The following is a 14,834-nucleotide window of genomic DNA, read 5'->3' as shown; positions in this document are numbered from 1 at the left end:
ACAGCCTATTTTATAATGTGCCTCCAAATACCCCGAAACCACATCCTTAACAATCGACTTCAACATCTTCCCAACTACTGAGGTCAGATAACTGGCCTATAATTTCAGTTGTTTTGCCTCTCTCCCTTTTTGAAGAGTAGAGTGACATTTGCAATTTTCCAGTCCTCTAGAATCATTCCAGAATCCATTGATTCTTGAAAGGTCATTAGTAATGCCTCCAGAATCTCTTCAGCCATCTCTTATTCAGTTCATCCACCATTTCCTTATCCTCCATTATTACTTCTCCAGCATAATTTTCCAGTAGTCCAATATCTACTGTTTGCTCCCTTTTACACCTTATCTATCTGAAGAAACTTTTTGTATGCTCTTTAACATTATTGGCTAGCTCACTTTCATATTCCATATTTTCCTTCTTTATTACTTTTTTGGTTGCCTTCTGTTGGTTTCTAAAAGCTTCCCAATCCTCTAACTTCCCACTAATTTTTGGTCTATCATCTGCCCTCTGTTTAGCTTTTATGTTGGCTTCGATCTCTCTTGTCAACCACGGTTGCATCATCATGCCTTCAGAATACTTTTTCTTTGGGATGTATTTGTCCTACACCTTCCAAATTTCTCCCAGAAACTCCAGCCATAGCTACTCTGCCGTCATCCCTGCTAGTGCCCCTTCCAGTCAATTTTGGCCAGCTCCTCTCTCTTGCCTCTATAATTCCCTTTACTCCACTGTAATACTGATATATCTGACTTCAGCTTCTCCTTCTCAAATTGCTGGGTGAATTGTATCATATTATGATCACTGTCCCCTAAGGGTTCATTTACCTTAATTTCTCTCATTAATTCTGGTTCATTGACAACACCCAATGCAAAATAGCTGATCCCCTAGTGGGCTCAACCACAAACTGGTCTAAAAAGTGCTTTCAAAGGCATTGTACAAACTCTCCCTCTTGTGATTCAGCACCAACTTGATTTTCCCAGTCTGCCTACATGTTGAAACCCTCCCCACCCCCATGATTGTAATATTGCTCTTTTAACATGCATTTTCTATCTTCTGTTATAATTTGTAGACCATATCTTTGCTACTGTTTGGAGGGCTGTATATAAATCCCATCAGGGTCTTTTTGCCCTTGCAGTTTCTTAGCTCTACCCTCAATAATACTACATTTTCCAATCCTATGTTACCTCTTTCTAAAGAGTTGATTTCATATTTTTACCAACAGAGACACCCCACCCCTCTGCCTGTCCTTTCGATACAGTAAGTATCCTTGGACGTTAAGCTCCCAGCTATAATATTCTTTCAGCCATGATTCAGTGATGCCTACAACATCATACATGCCAATCTGAAACTGTGTTAACAAGTTCATCTATCTCTCTTGGAAGGACTGTTTGGGGCCCTGAATGTTGAGGGTGGAAGTGAATGGCAGTTCCTATATTTGCAGGGATAAGTGCCAGAAGGTGAATAGTGGGGAGGGACGAATCACAGAGAGAGCAATCCCTGAGGAAAGTGGAGGGTAGGGGAAGTAAAAATGTGCTTAGTTGAAGGCTTCCATTGAAGATGACACAAGTTGCGGAGAATCATGTGCTGGTGTGTTCAGGATTTCCAGCATTTGCAGAATCTTTTGAGTTTTTGATAAAAATCCCACTGAGATATTTTAAACAAAGATATGTTGTATTCTTCAATATTTTTCCAAGGTTATAAATTTCAGACCAAGATTTGTTAATGGATTATACAATCACAACTCTAAACATGTAATAGTAGAGCTTCAGAATTATTGAAGGAAATGCAGGACTAAATGTTATCTAATCTTTGTTTACGTAATATTTGAAAGATTAAATACTTCATTTGCTCATTCACAGGAGGTTGGGCATGTCATCAAACACTATAGTAAACTTCTACAGAGGTACTGTTGAAAGTATTCTGAATGGATACATCATCATCTGGTATGGCAACTCAAATGCACAAGAACATAAGAAACTGCAGAGCAGTGGATTCAGCCAAATACATCATGGGTGCAGCCCTCCCCACCAACAACAGTATTTCTTGTCAATGTTGTTTATATGACGCTACGAGCCAGTGATGTTGCTACAAGTAAGTTTTTCATTGCACCAGTGCATGCACACTTGTGCAGATGACAATAAACTCGAAACTCAACTTTGATTTTGATGATTTAGTGGTACCAGGCAAGATCAGCATTTACTGCTGTTCTCCACTGCCTCTAAATGGTTACTGAACCAGTTCAGAGACCATTGTCTGAACCTATGTGCCTGTGATACTGCTACAAGCAAGTTTTTCATTGTACCTCACTGTACCAATACACATGACAAAAACTTGGTTTGAGTTATCCACATTGTGGGGAAGGACAACAGGTAGGAGCAGCTGGTTAACTTCCATGAATCACATTAGTGAACTAGATGGGTTTCTGTGACAATGCAATAACTTTTGATTTAGATTTATTGGAATTACTTAAATTTTATTTCTCCATTTTTTTGCTGTAGGATTTGAACTCTCCTTTGATCTCACAGACCGAGCATTGCTTCAGTAATTTAACCATGATTCCATCACATCCATAAGTCCTTAGAATTCACACGTGTTTTAGTAGGGAAATAAATGCAGATGTACACTATGAACAAATTGCATTAAAGTCTTGTTCTGATGCCAGTAACTATATGAGGAACATACTGGACTGGCACTTTCATAGAGTTAAACAGCATGGAGAGAGGCCACTTGTCCCAACTCATCCATGCTGACCAAGTTGTCTACTTCAGCTAGTCCCATTTACTTGTGTTTTACCCATATCCCTCAACCTAAGTGCCTTTGAAACATTGTAATTGTACCCGGCTCTAACACTAACCCTGCCAGCTTGTTCCACTACCCACCAACGTCTCTGTAGAACACTTACCCCTCAGGTCTCCCTTCACTGTAAATCTTCCCCTCTCTCCTTAGATCCTCTCATTCAATTATTGATACCGAGTTCAGAGAGCAGGGGTAAGATGAGATGGGGAAAGGGAGGAGAAAACATGGAGGCCATTCAGCCCTTTAATCCTAGTCTACCATTCAATATGTCCAAAGTTGATAATCCAAGTTCATTCTCCTTGTCCTCTCCATATCCCTGAATCCCTCTATTCTTAAGGACAATATCTAATTCCTTCTTGAATATATATTCACCCATCTAGGTGCCTTTTGACCCCTTCTCTTCTCCCACCTATTACTTCTGGTTCCCCATCTCTTTCCCCTTTTTCATGGTCCACTGTCTTCTCCTATTAAATTTCTTCTTCTTCAGCCCTTTACCTCTTCCACCTTTCTCCCCCCAACTTATTAACTTCATCCCATCTCAGCCATCCACCCACCTTGTCCCTCACCTGGTTGCACCTATCACCTGCCAACTTTTACTACCCACTTCAGCTCACCTTCTTACTTTGGCTTCTGTCTCCTTCTTTTCCAGTCCTGATGAAGGGTGTCAGTCCAAAACATTGACTGTTTATTCCCGTCCATAGATGCTGCCTGATCTGTTGAATTGCTCCAGCAGTTTGTGTGTGTTGCTCTTCAACATATTAAATGGTTTTAGTGGCTGAGAATACCATTAGTTCATAACTCACATGGAAGGCAAATTTCTCCTCACTTCAGTCCTCAGACTAATTGTCAGATTGTCCATTCCATCCCATTACATCACAAACATTTTGGCTTCCTTCAGCGTAGTTGCTGCTTCACAGCATTAATTTAACTCACCGTCTCAGCCAAGCTGCAGGGAGCCAGTACTGGTCTACTACCTAACAAAATTCAAAACTTCAAAATAAATTTATTATCAAAGTACATACAGTTGAAGTCAGGAGTTTACATACACCTTAACCAAATACATTTAAACTCAGTTTTTCCACAATTCCTGACATTTAATCCTAGAAAACATTCCCTGTCTTAGGTCAGTTAGGATCACTATTTTAAGAATGTGGAATGTCAGAATAATAGTAGAGAGAATGATTTATTTCAGCTTTTATTTCTTTCATCACTTTCCCAGTGGGTCAGAAGTTTACATACACTTTGTTAGTATTTGGTAACATTGCCTTTAAATTGTTTAACTTGGGTCAAACATTTTGGGTAGCCTTCCACAAGCTTCTCGCAGTACGTTGCTGGAATTTTGTTTCATTTCTCCAGACAAAACTGGTGTACCTGAGTCAGGTCTGTAGGCCTCCTTGGTCACATATGCTTTTTCAGTTCTGCCCACAAATTTTCTATCGGATTGAGGTCAGGCCTTTGTGATGGCCACTCCAATACTGTATCTTGACTTTGTTGTCCTTAAGCAATTTTGCCACAACTTTGGAGTCATTGCCCATTTGGAAGACCCATTTACAACCGAGCTTTAACTTCCTGGCTGATGCCTTGAGATCTTGCTTCAATATATCCACATAATTTTCCTTCCTCATGATGCCATCTATTTTGTGAAGTGCACCAGTCCCTCCTGTAGCAAAGCATCCCCACAATATGATGTTGCCACCCCCATGCTTCACGGTTGGGATGGTGTTCTTCGGTTTGCAAGCCTCACCCTTTTCCCTCCAAGCATAACGATGGTCATTATGGCAAAACAGTTCAATTTTTGTTTCATCAGACCGGAGGACATTTCTCCAAAAAGTAAGATCTTTGTCCCCATGTGCACTTGCAAACTGTAGTCTGGCTTTTTAATGGCGGTTTTGGAGCAGTGACTTCTTCCTTGCTGAGCAGCCTTTCAGGTTATGTCGATATAGGAGTCGTTTTACTGTGGATATAGATATTTTGTTTACCTGCTTCCTCCAGCATCTTCACAAGGTCCTTTGTTGTTGTTCTGGGATTGATTTACACTTTTCACGCCAAAGTATGTTCATCTCTAGGAGACAGAATGCGTCTCCTTCCTGAGCGGTATGACGGCTGCATGGTCCCATGGTGTTTATAATTGCATACTATTGTTTGTACAGATGAACGTGGTACCTTCAGGTGTTTGTAAATTGCTCCCAAGGATGAACCAGACTTGACATCATTTTCTGACCTCAATCTGATAGAAAATTTGTGGGCAGAACTGAAAAAGTGTGTGCGAGCAAGGAGACCTACAAACCTGACTCAGTTAAGCCAGTTCTGTCTGGAGGAACAGAACAAAATTCCAGCAAATTCCTGTGAGAAGCTTGTGGAAGGCTATCCAAAACGTTTGACCCAAGTTAAACAATTTAAAGGCAATGCTACCAAATACTAACAAAGTGTATGTAAACTTCTGACCCACTGGGAAAGTGATGAAAGAAATAAAAGCTGAAATAAATCATTCTCTCTACTATTATTCTGACATCTCACATTCTTAAAATAATGTAGTGATCCTAACTGACCTAAGACAGGGAATGTTTTCTCGGATTAAATGTCAGGAATTGTGAAAAACTAAGTTTAAATGTATTTGGCTAAGGTGTATGTAAACTTCTGACTTCAACTGTATATGTCACCATATACAACCGAGACTCATTTTCTTGCGGGTGTACACAGTAAATCCAAGAAACATACTGTAAGAGAATCAATGAAAGACTGCACCAACAGGAAGGACAATCAGCGTGCGAAAGACAACAAACTGTGCAAATACAAAAGAAAGAAAAAAATAAATAAATAACAACAACAACAAGTAAATAAATAAGTGTCAAGAACATAAGACAAAGAGTCCTTGAAAGTGAGGCCATAGGTCGTGGGAACGTTTCAGAGATGGGGCAAGTGAAGTTGAGTGAAGTTATCCCACATGTTCAAGAGGCTGATGGCCGATAATTGTTCCTGAACCTGATGGTGTGAATCCTGAGGCTGCTGTACTACCTTCTGATGGCAGCAGTGAGAAAAGAGCATGGCCTGCGCGGTGGGGGTCCTTGATAGATGCTGCTTTCCTGCGATAGCGCTCCATGTAGATGACATAAACAATGACTCACAAGAGAGAACATCCTCTTCACACCTATGCCATCAAGACCCATCAGGCTATATTTCAAACAAATTTTCTTCCCCTCTTCTGAACAAGTCAAACTTGTCTAGCTTTTCCCCATTACACAAGAAGGCTTTGACGCGGTGCACTAGTCTTCCTCAGTCGGGGAATTGAGTATAGAAGCTGGGAGGTTATGCTGCCATTGTACAACACAAAGGTCACCCTGCTGTAGGAAAGACATTATTCAACTGGAAAGAATGCATAACAGATTTACAAGGGTGTCGCTGGGATTTGGGGAACGGATTTATAGGGTAGAGGCTGAGCAGGTTGGGACATTCCTGGAGTGTAGGGGAACAAGGTATATAAAATTCTGAGTGGTATACATAGGGTGAATGCGAGCCTTCCCCCCCCCCCCCGAGGTTGGGTGAGATTAGAACGAGATGTCATGGGTTTAGGGTGAAAGGTGAGGAATATTTAAGGGATATCTGAGGAGGGACTTCACCCAGAGAGTGATGCGACTGTGAATGAGCTGCCCATGGAGGTGGTAGATGTGTATTTAATTGTAACATTTAAGAGCAGCTTGGATAAGTACGGATGAGAGCAGTTTGGAGGGTTATGGTCCATATGCAGGTAAAGGTGATTAAGCAGAATAGGAGCTTGGTACAGACTAGATGGCTGAATGGTCAGTTTTGTGCTGCACTACTCTATGATCCTATGAGACTGAAAGGTGATATATAGAAGTGTATAAAATCATGAGGGACAGAGAAAGGGTGAATACCCTCAGTCTCTTTCCCAGGGTAGGGAAAACAAGAATTAGAAGGCACAGGTTTAAGGTGAAAAGGAAATATGAATCTGAAGGGCAACATCTTGCACATAAAGGGTAGTCAATATATGGAATGAACTACCAGAAGAAGTGGTTGAGGCAGGTACAATAATCGTTTTTAAAAGGTACTTGGACAGGAATGAGAGATTGGAAGGACCTGGCTCAAATGGAACTATCTTGGATCAGCATAAACCATTTGGGCTGAAGGGCCAGCTTCCATGCTGCATCTCTCTTCTACGATTCTAATCCTGTTTTCCCATCTCTCCTGTTTCTATCAGGCAACCAGAAGGAAACATATCCTACCCTGGTGGTTTCAAAACCTCCCCCAGAAAGAATTCCTAAAAAGCTTCTATAATAACCGAATCAAGTTTATTTTAAATAGTTTGCATATTAATCATTCAAGTATAAAAATATAAAATTAGCAGCAAAATTTAGTAATATATTTGGCCCCACAGAGTACAGCACCAGTTAGGAAATAAAATACTTGAATCATTTTTCACAGAGTTAGTGGGTCTTTTCTCGTTTAATAGTAAAATAATTGCAGTTACTTTAAGCCAAACATAAATGCATCAAAATCACTGGACTAACCTAGAAAAATGCAAATCTGAGTTACAATAAATTAATAGTTCTGCATCTTGATAGAGGTTCAGTCATCTATTGGCAACAAGTGCAAGTAATTATCTTCAGAGGCGCGGCAGTAATGATGATTTACACTGCAGGACACTGAGTAACGCTGACAGCACCTTGAACTGCTGTGGGTTTCCTGAGCGATACTGGCTTCACGTTGACCATTACATTCGTCATACAGCCAATGAATGAAGAGCGGGATGGGATGTGAGGTACCTGTACACCATCTGCAAGGTGAGAATGAGAGAAGGGCGTTAGAAAAAAATAGCATGGAACGCAGAAAGTCCCCAGTCCCTGCCTCACCATTCCCAACACCTCTCGATACTGGCTGTCTTCCTTCTAGAATGCTGAGAAGATTTACGAGGACGTTGCCAGGACTAGAGGGCCTGAGTTATAGGGAGAGGTTGGTCAAGCTGGAATGTTGGAGAATGAGGAGCGACCTTATTGAAATGTCTATATTTCTAAGGGACATTGATAAGGTGGATGGTTACAGTATTTGTCCCAGGGTAGGGAGTTGAAAACAAGGGAGCGCAGATAGAGGGCGAGAGGGAAAGATTTAAAAGGGACCCAAGGTGTAAATATTTTATGCTGGGACTGGTGAGGAGATGGGATGAGCTGCCAGAGGAAGAGGTTGAGACAGGTACAATAGTATCGTTTAAGAAGCACTTGGATAGGTACCTGGAGAGGTGGAACTTGGAGGAATATGGACTCAATACAGGGAATTGGGACTAGCTAGGTAGGCACTGTGGTTGCCATGGACTAGTTGGGCTGAAGGGCATAAATGTGTGCTAAATTGCTCTATAACTACACTCTAGTTCTGGTACAGGATTCTCAAGTGAAATGCCAACCGATGCTGCTTAACTTGCTGAGTTCCTCCAACACTTGTTTTCCCTTTGCTCCATTATTTTTAAATCCTTAGTTCTATATTCTTCCACAAGAGGAAAAGTTTGTACCAAAAGGTGGCTTACTAGTGAACTATCGTTTATTAGTGTTATTACATTTTTCACTTTATACAGTGATACATCACGGAAGGGCCCTTCAAATCACATTCAGGCTGGCCATCAAGCATCCATTCACACCAATTCCAGTTTATTCTCCACACATTCCCTCTATACCAATCTATTTCACCAACACTTGGTTTGTTCCCTTCTTTGCTTTGGCTAATCAAGTACTTGTCTAGACACCTCTGAAGCAATCTGCTGGAGAAACACAGTCGATCAAACAACATTGGGGGGGGGGTGCGCAGGGAAGAAATTGTCAATGTTTTGGGTCAGGACTGAAACTACTATTTTGGAGGGAGAGGAGGTGACCTTTCCCTGTGTCCTAGATCCATAAATATTCAAGGCACAGAAAGAAGCAACTCCAGAAATCCCTCGCAAAATTAGGGGTATCTGTGATAGGGTGGAGTCATGGAGTCCTACAGCACAGAAATTGGTCCTTCAGCCCAACTGGTCCATGTCAACAAAATGCCCATCTAAGCTAGTCCATTTGCCTGTGTTTGGCCATGAACCTGCTGTCCATGTAGCTACCTAAGTACAGTATCTTATAAAGTGTGTTACTGTATCTACCTCTACCCCTTCCTTGGCAGCTTATTCCATGTACATACCAGCCTTTGTGTAAATAAGTTGCCCCTCAGATTCCTATTAAATCTCTTCCCTCTCATCTTAAACTGATGTCCTCTAGTTCTTGATTCTCCAATTCTGGGAAGAGAATTGTGCGCATTCACATTATCGATGCCCCCATGTTCTCATACATCTCTGTGAGATAATCTCTCAATCTTCTGCTCCAATGAATAAATATTTTGATTAAATGTCCTCTCAGCCTCCTTTATTACAAAGAAGTTAACTCCAGCTGAGAGAATCTATCCTCATAATTAAAATTCTAATCTCCGATCTCTTTCTACAATAAAGCCTTATACCTACTCTCACTACAACTCAGCCTTGGCCTTAGTATCTTTTTCTGTTGCTGTGTCAAATTCTGTTTGATATTTGCACCTTGGCATAGTTTAAATTTGCTGTATAATTCAATTGTCATCAGAATGCCTGCGAGTGTTAGTGTGCAATGATAGAAATAGTCAACCATTTTAAACTTTAAGGGAACACTGATTTTTACTTCAGTAACAAGAACACTACCTGGCAAGCCTCCAACGTAGAGAGGGTCTGCTGTGTCGGTGGAGAGTGAAGCCGAGGGTCCTACAACATGGTCACGTTCAGTGTCCACATCAAGCTGTACCACGTTATTTCTTTTAATCACTGTTTTAGAATTTAAAAAAAAACATTTGAACGACTACAGTGTTAACATTCTGTGACAGCTGACTTCTGGCATTTCACTTCTAAAGGTGTACGTTGGAAGCATCCTGACTGGTTGCATTATTGTTGGGTACGGCAATTCGAATGAGCAGGAAGATAGGAAGCTGCCGGGAGAAGTGGACTCTGCCCACTACACCACAGGCACATCCCTCCCCACAATCAGTAGTACTTACGGGTGGCGCTGCCTCAACAGGGCAACGTGCATTGTCAATGATCCCCACCAGCTGGACCATGTTACCTTCTTGCAGCTACCATCAGGCAGGAGGTACAGAAAATAGAAGTCCCACATCACCAGGTTCAAGAACAGCTGCCTCCCTTCAACTGTTCAGTTCTTGAACCAACCAGCAGAACCCTAATCACTACAGTTTAGACATAGTATGAGTACTTCAATCACTTTGCACTAAAATGGACTTTTGTTCTGATTGTGATTTTTTTTTCTTGTAAAAGTTGCGTATAATTTCTGTTATCCTTGTAACTGCTGCTTATATGATGCACTGTACCTCAAGTTGTAAATAAAATTTTCATTGCCTCTGTGCATATATGTACTTGTGCATATGACAATTAACTCTACAGTGACATTAACAGCTTTGGAAATAAACATTCTCACCTGCTATTCTATGCCACTGTCCGTCACACAGTGAGGGTGGTGTGACAGATGTGTTGAAGTCCCCTGCTCCATTATTAACATGGACTGTAACCTGTAGACAAAATCAGAGCATGTTTCATGAGATATAGGAGCAAAATTAGGCCTGCCATTCAGTAAGACAGATGGATTTCAAGTCTATTGTCCCGCCTTAAACCGGTTACCAATCATGAACCTTTCAGCTTCTGACTGATATGCACTCAATGGTTTGGCCCCTACAGCCATCTCCATCTGTAGCAACAAATCCTAGAGAATCATCACCCTCTGGCTGAAAAAATTCCTCCTTATCTCATTTCTAAAGGAACGTTATTCTATTCTGAGGCTGTGCCCACGCATCCTGAGCTTCATAGCAATCCCTTCAATCGTTCTTCCTCATTTATCTCCCTGTAATCTAGTCTCTCTCACATACACATCAGCTCCAGTATAAATCAGCATCAAGATCAGCACAACATTGTGTGCCAAACGACCTGTCCAGTGTTGTACTGTTCTAACTCCACCTAATTCTCCCGCCAGCAATTTACAGCCACCAACTAGCGTACTGACCTACAGGTCCTTAGGGTGTGGGAGGAAACTGGAGCACCCATGCAGTCACAGCAAGAACATGCAAACTCCACACAGGCAGCACTGGAGGTCAGGATCGAACCCGCGTACCTGGTGCTGTGAAACAGCAGCTCTACCAGCTGCCCTGCCCTTAGTGCAGGACACAGACTAATTGCTCTCAGAGCACCGACTTGCAGCTGTATCCTCCTCCTACAGGGTAAAGGATACAAATGCCAGAAAGCACATACCATCAGGCTCAAGACACCGTCTGCCTGTATGGTCCCCAATATGATAAATTGGACTCTTGGCATCACAATCTACCTCAATTTGACTCTGTGCCTTATTGCCTGCCTGCACTGTATTTTCTCTGTAGCTGTTACACTTTACTCTACATGATGTTATTGTTTTACCTTGTACTTAACGCACTGTGCAATGGGTTGATCTACATGCAAGACCATTGTACTTTAGTACATGTGACAATAGTAAACCAATTTACCCAGCAAACCCTCCAGCTGAAGCTTGGGGGAGTGATGAATAATTTATGCACCATTGGAAACAGCTGGAAAGGCAGAAGATCTTTGAGTGATAAATCAATCAGTTGCTAGGTTACCAAAGTCTCAGGAGCATCGTGATCAGTTGGTCTAAATGGTAACAGCCATAAAACTTGGTGAACTTCATGAAATTGCTGAATAGCAATGATTTTACTCAGGGTGAGGTGGGATAATTAACCTCGGGGAATATATCAACACTGATATTGCTGTCTGGTCTGAAGATAATTGAGCAATTTCCCTGCTCAGAAACTGCCGTTCTCCAAGTGTCTGAAATGGATTTTACCCCCAGAATTTGAGACATAGAGCCACAGATTCATACAGCACAGAATCAGGCCCTTTGGCCCAACTGGTCTATGCTGACCAGCTCCCTTCTGAGCTAGTCTCATTTGCTCACAGTTGTCTCTTATCCCTCCATGCATGCGGCTGTCCAAGAGCCTTTTAAGTGACAACACCTACAGGTCAGGTACTACTTCAAGAGGGCAACATCCATTATCAATAATCCCCACTATCAGGACCATGGCACCTTCTCTCAGCTACCATCAGGTAGGAGGTACAGAAGCCTGAAGTCCCACACTACCATCTTCAGGGACAGCTGTTTCCCTTCAACCATCAGACTTGTTGAACCAACATGCACAACCCTAACCCTACCACAGTAATGGAACACTACAGACCAGCTCTTGCTTTACCAGGAACTTGTCTCTGATTGTGTCTTTTTGTACTAATGTAGAAAACATTAGCCCTTCCTTCTCTCTCTTCTCTGTCTTGTACAATTTATGTACACTGTAAATTCTGTGTGTCCTCTGTACCTGCGTGTCTGTGATGCTGCTGCAAGCAGGTTTTTCCCATTGTACCCGTACTACACTGTACTTGCACACATGACAATAAAGTCACTTAGACTTGTAAACACTTTTAGGCAACAGGTGTCTGGAATTCACTGTCTGAAAAGGTGACAGAAACAATTTCAATCATTAATTTCAAAAAGATGGGACAGTTGTGGTGGAAAGTATCAAGGATTATGTGGGAAGGAAATGGCCTGTTCTTGCAGAGACCTTTTGAGAGTCAAGGGCTTGAGTGGCCTCTTTCAGTGTTCAGGGAAACCTAATACTGAGGTGATGTCTAATGTTGAAGCAGACACTTAAAGGAGAAGAGAGAAAATAAGCATTACATGTCGCTGTGTAACAGGCCACGCTTACCTTTCCTTTGTACATATACAGACTGAGGTAGTTTCCATGAGGGCTGTTGACGTGGAAGAGAACACCAGTCTGAGTTCGAGGGCGCACCTCAAAGAGGAGCTCCAAATCCTTGCCCACCACAAATGAGTTATCTGCAAACAAGCAACTAGGTGTTAGGCATTTACTGCACAAGTGTCTAAAATATCTAACCACTGGAGGACAATGGGTCCTCCCCCCCACCCCAATTTCAAACAAAGTGTGCCGAGGAGAGCAGGTAGAAAAGACACTGCAAGGAGGAAGGTTGGATAGGGAGAAAGAACAAGAGAAAGGAGAGGAGAGAAAGTGAATGAGAGAGAATGCAAGACAGGAAAGGGAGAGAAAGTGAAGCAGTGTGTGATAGAGACAAGAAAAAGAAAAAGAAAGTGCAATGCATTGTTTTGGCTCAATGACCAGCACAGTCCAAGGATGTACTGGGGGCTGCCCGCAAAAGTCACCATACTCCAACATAGCATGCCCACAACTTACTAACCCAAAAATCTTTGGAATGCGGGAGGAAACTGGAACACCTATAAGAAACTCATCGGAGAGAAGTGGAGGAAGTGAGAGAAGAGCAAAAGAGAAAGAGGGACAGAAAAAAAGTGAGAAAAAGAAAATAAGTGAGAGGGAAAGAAAGAGAGAGAGAGAGAGAAAGAGAGATAGAGAGAGAGAGAGAGAGAGGGAAAGAGAGAGAGAGGGGGAGAGAGGGAAAGAGAGAGAGAGGGGAGAGAGAGAGAGGGGAGAGAGAGAGAGGGGAGAGAGAGAGAGGGAGAGAGAGAGAGAGAGAGAGAGAGAGAGAGAGCACGCGCGCGTGCGAGCAGTCACTGAAGGTAATGTAGAAATATAAAGCAGAACTGTGTGCATGTCAAGGTCAACCCCTCACTTTAAGTTTATATCCAACTGGTATAACCCACAGAGTCCAAACCTTAATGCTTCTAACCCAATTTATAAATTATTATGGAAATGCACTGACAGTAACATGGTTGATAATACCTTTAACTTCAAAAGTTGTCCATAACATTTGGTCAAGATCAAAGATGTTATAAAACACTTTTAAAAATTAATTTGTACACAGATGTGCATGTGTACATCAGGTCCAGCAGTTATTGTGCAATTCTGATTGCCCAGAACCTGAGGCAATTAAGAGTTACTCACATTGGTGAGTCTAGCGTCACATACTGTATGGCCCAGACTGGGTAAGGATGGCAAATTTAATCTCCGAAGGACATTGAGTTTTTATACATTAACCTGTAGATTCAAGGGTGCTTTTAAGTTCCATTGTTATTTGATTACATTAATATTTTCCCATTCTGCAATGATGTGATTTGAATTTAAGCCTCTGGGCCAATTACCCATACTTTTGGCTTATCATTTAGTTACCCCATCATTACTCCACACATCAATAAATGGACTGAAACGCAATTTGGAATGTAACTTTTAAAGGGAATCAAGTAAATCAGAAAAAGTTAGGACACTTGTGAAAAGCACAGAAGAGGGAATAATTTCAGAGAGCTATCACAAACACGATGGGCCAAATGGTTTCTTTTGAAATGCACAAGGACCAAATATTCCATGAGATCCAAACTGAAAGCTTAATTTGGAGACACAAAAGACTGCAGATAGTGGACTCTGAAACAACGAACGATCTGCTGGAGGAAGGTAGCAGATTGAACAACGTCCATGGGGTGAAAGGAATTACCAACATTTGTCCTGAAAACACTGACATTTCCTCTCCCCCAAAGATGCTGCTTGACCTGCTGAGATTTTCCAGTAGGTTTTTTTTTGCAGAAAGTCTCTTCCAGAGGAGACTGAGAAAAGTATAACAAACCTAAAACAAGATGTGCTCCCTCTGCTGCAAAGTAAGCTCCTGGCTCAGTGTTGCCTTCAAAGCATGGTGTGACTCCAAACGTCCGCGAAGGAGGGTGCAGCTGATTACCATCCAGTTTAAAGTTCCTTATACATCCATGGAAGCTCTGTCGTGGCAACTGCCAGACACATAAAAGATTATTAACAGAATCAAATTAGTAATGTTTGTCAACCAATTGCAAACTATGACAAGCGAGGAGAGGGTGGAGCTGAGTGAACAAATAGATAGGATGAATACCAGGCTCAAGGACAGCTCCTTCCCACTTTGTAAGACTATTGAACAGTCTGATAAGATGGACTTTGGACTTTTGGCCTTGCAGTATACCTTGTTATGACCTTGTACCTTATTGTCTGTCTGCATTGC

General features: G+C 41.8%; 1 protein-coding gene across 2 annotated transcripts in view; it reads right to left on the bottom strand.

Annotated features, from left to right (window-relative positions):
- Positions 1 to 7,218: 7,218 nt before the first annotated feature.
- The window catches only part of LOC140197350 (laminin subunit alpha-3-like), a 320,231-nt gene continuing 312,615 nt past the window's right edge, over positions 7,219 to 14,834 (bottom strand). For both annotated transcript variants that reach the window (XM_072257303.1, XM_072257312.1), the window contains 5 exons: positions 14,433 to 14,589; positions 12,590 to 12,720; positions 10,270 to 10,360; positions 9,486 to 9,605; positions 7,219 to 7,580 (listed from right to left, as the gene is read on the bottom strand). In XM_072257303.1, the coding sequence (XP_072113404.1) occupies positions 7,435 to 7,580; positions 9,486 to 9,605; positions 10,270 to 10,360; positions 12,590 to 12,720; positions 14,433 to 14,589 (645 nt within the window). In that variant the 3' untranslated portion in view covers positions 7,219 to 7,434. The remainder of the gene's footprint in view (positions 7,581 to 9,485; positions 9,606 to 10,269; positions 10,361 to 12,589; positions 12,721 to 14,432; positions 14,590 to 14,834) is intronic.

This window comes from Mobula birostris, chromosome 1 (genome assembly GCF_030028105.1).
Source record: "Mobula birostris isolate sMobBir1 chromosome 1, sMobBir1.hap1, whole genome shotgun sequence".
NCBI classification, from domain to species: Eukaryota; Metazoa; Chordata; class Chondrichthyes; order Myliobatiformes; family Myliobatidae; genus Mobula; species Mobula birostris.
The sequence above is the reverse complement of the archived record's forward strand: the minus strand, read 5'-3'. Positions and strand labels throughout refer to the sequence as shown.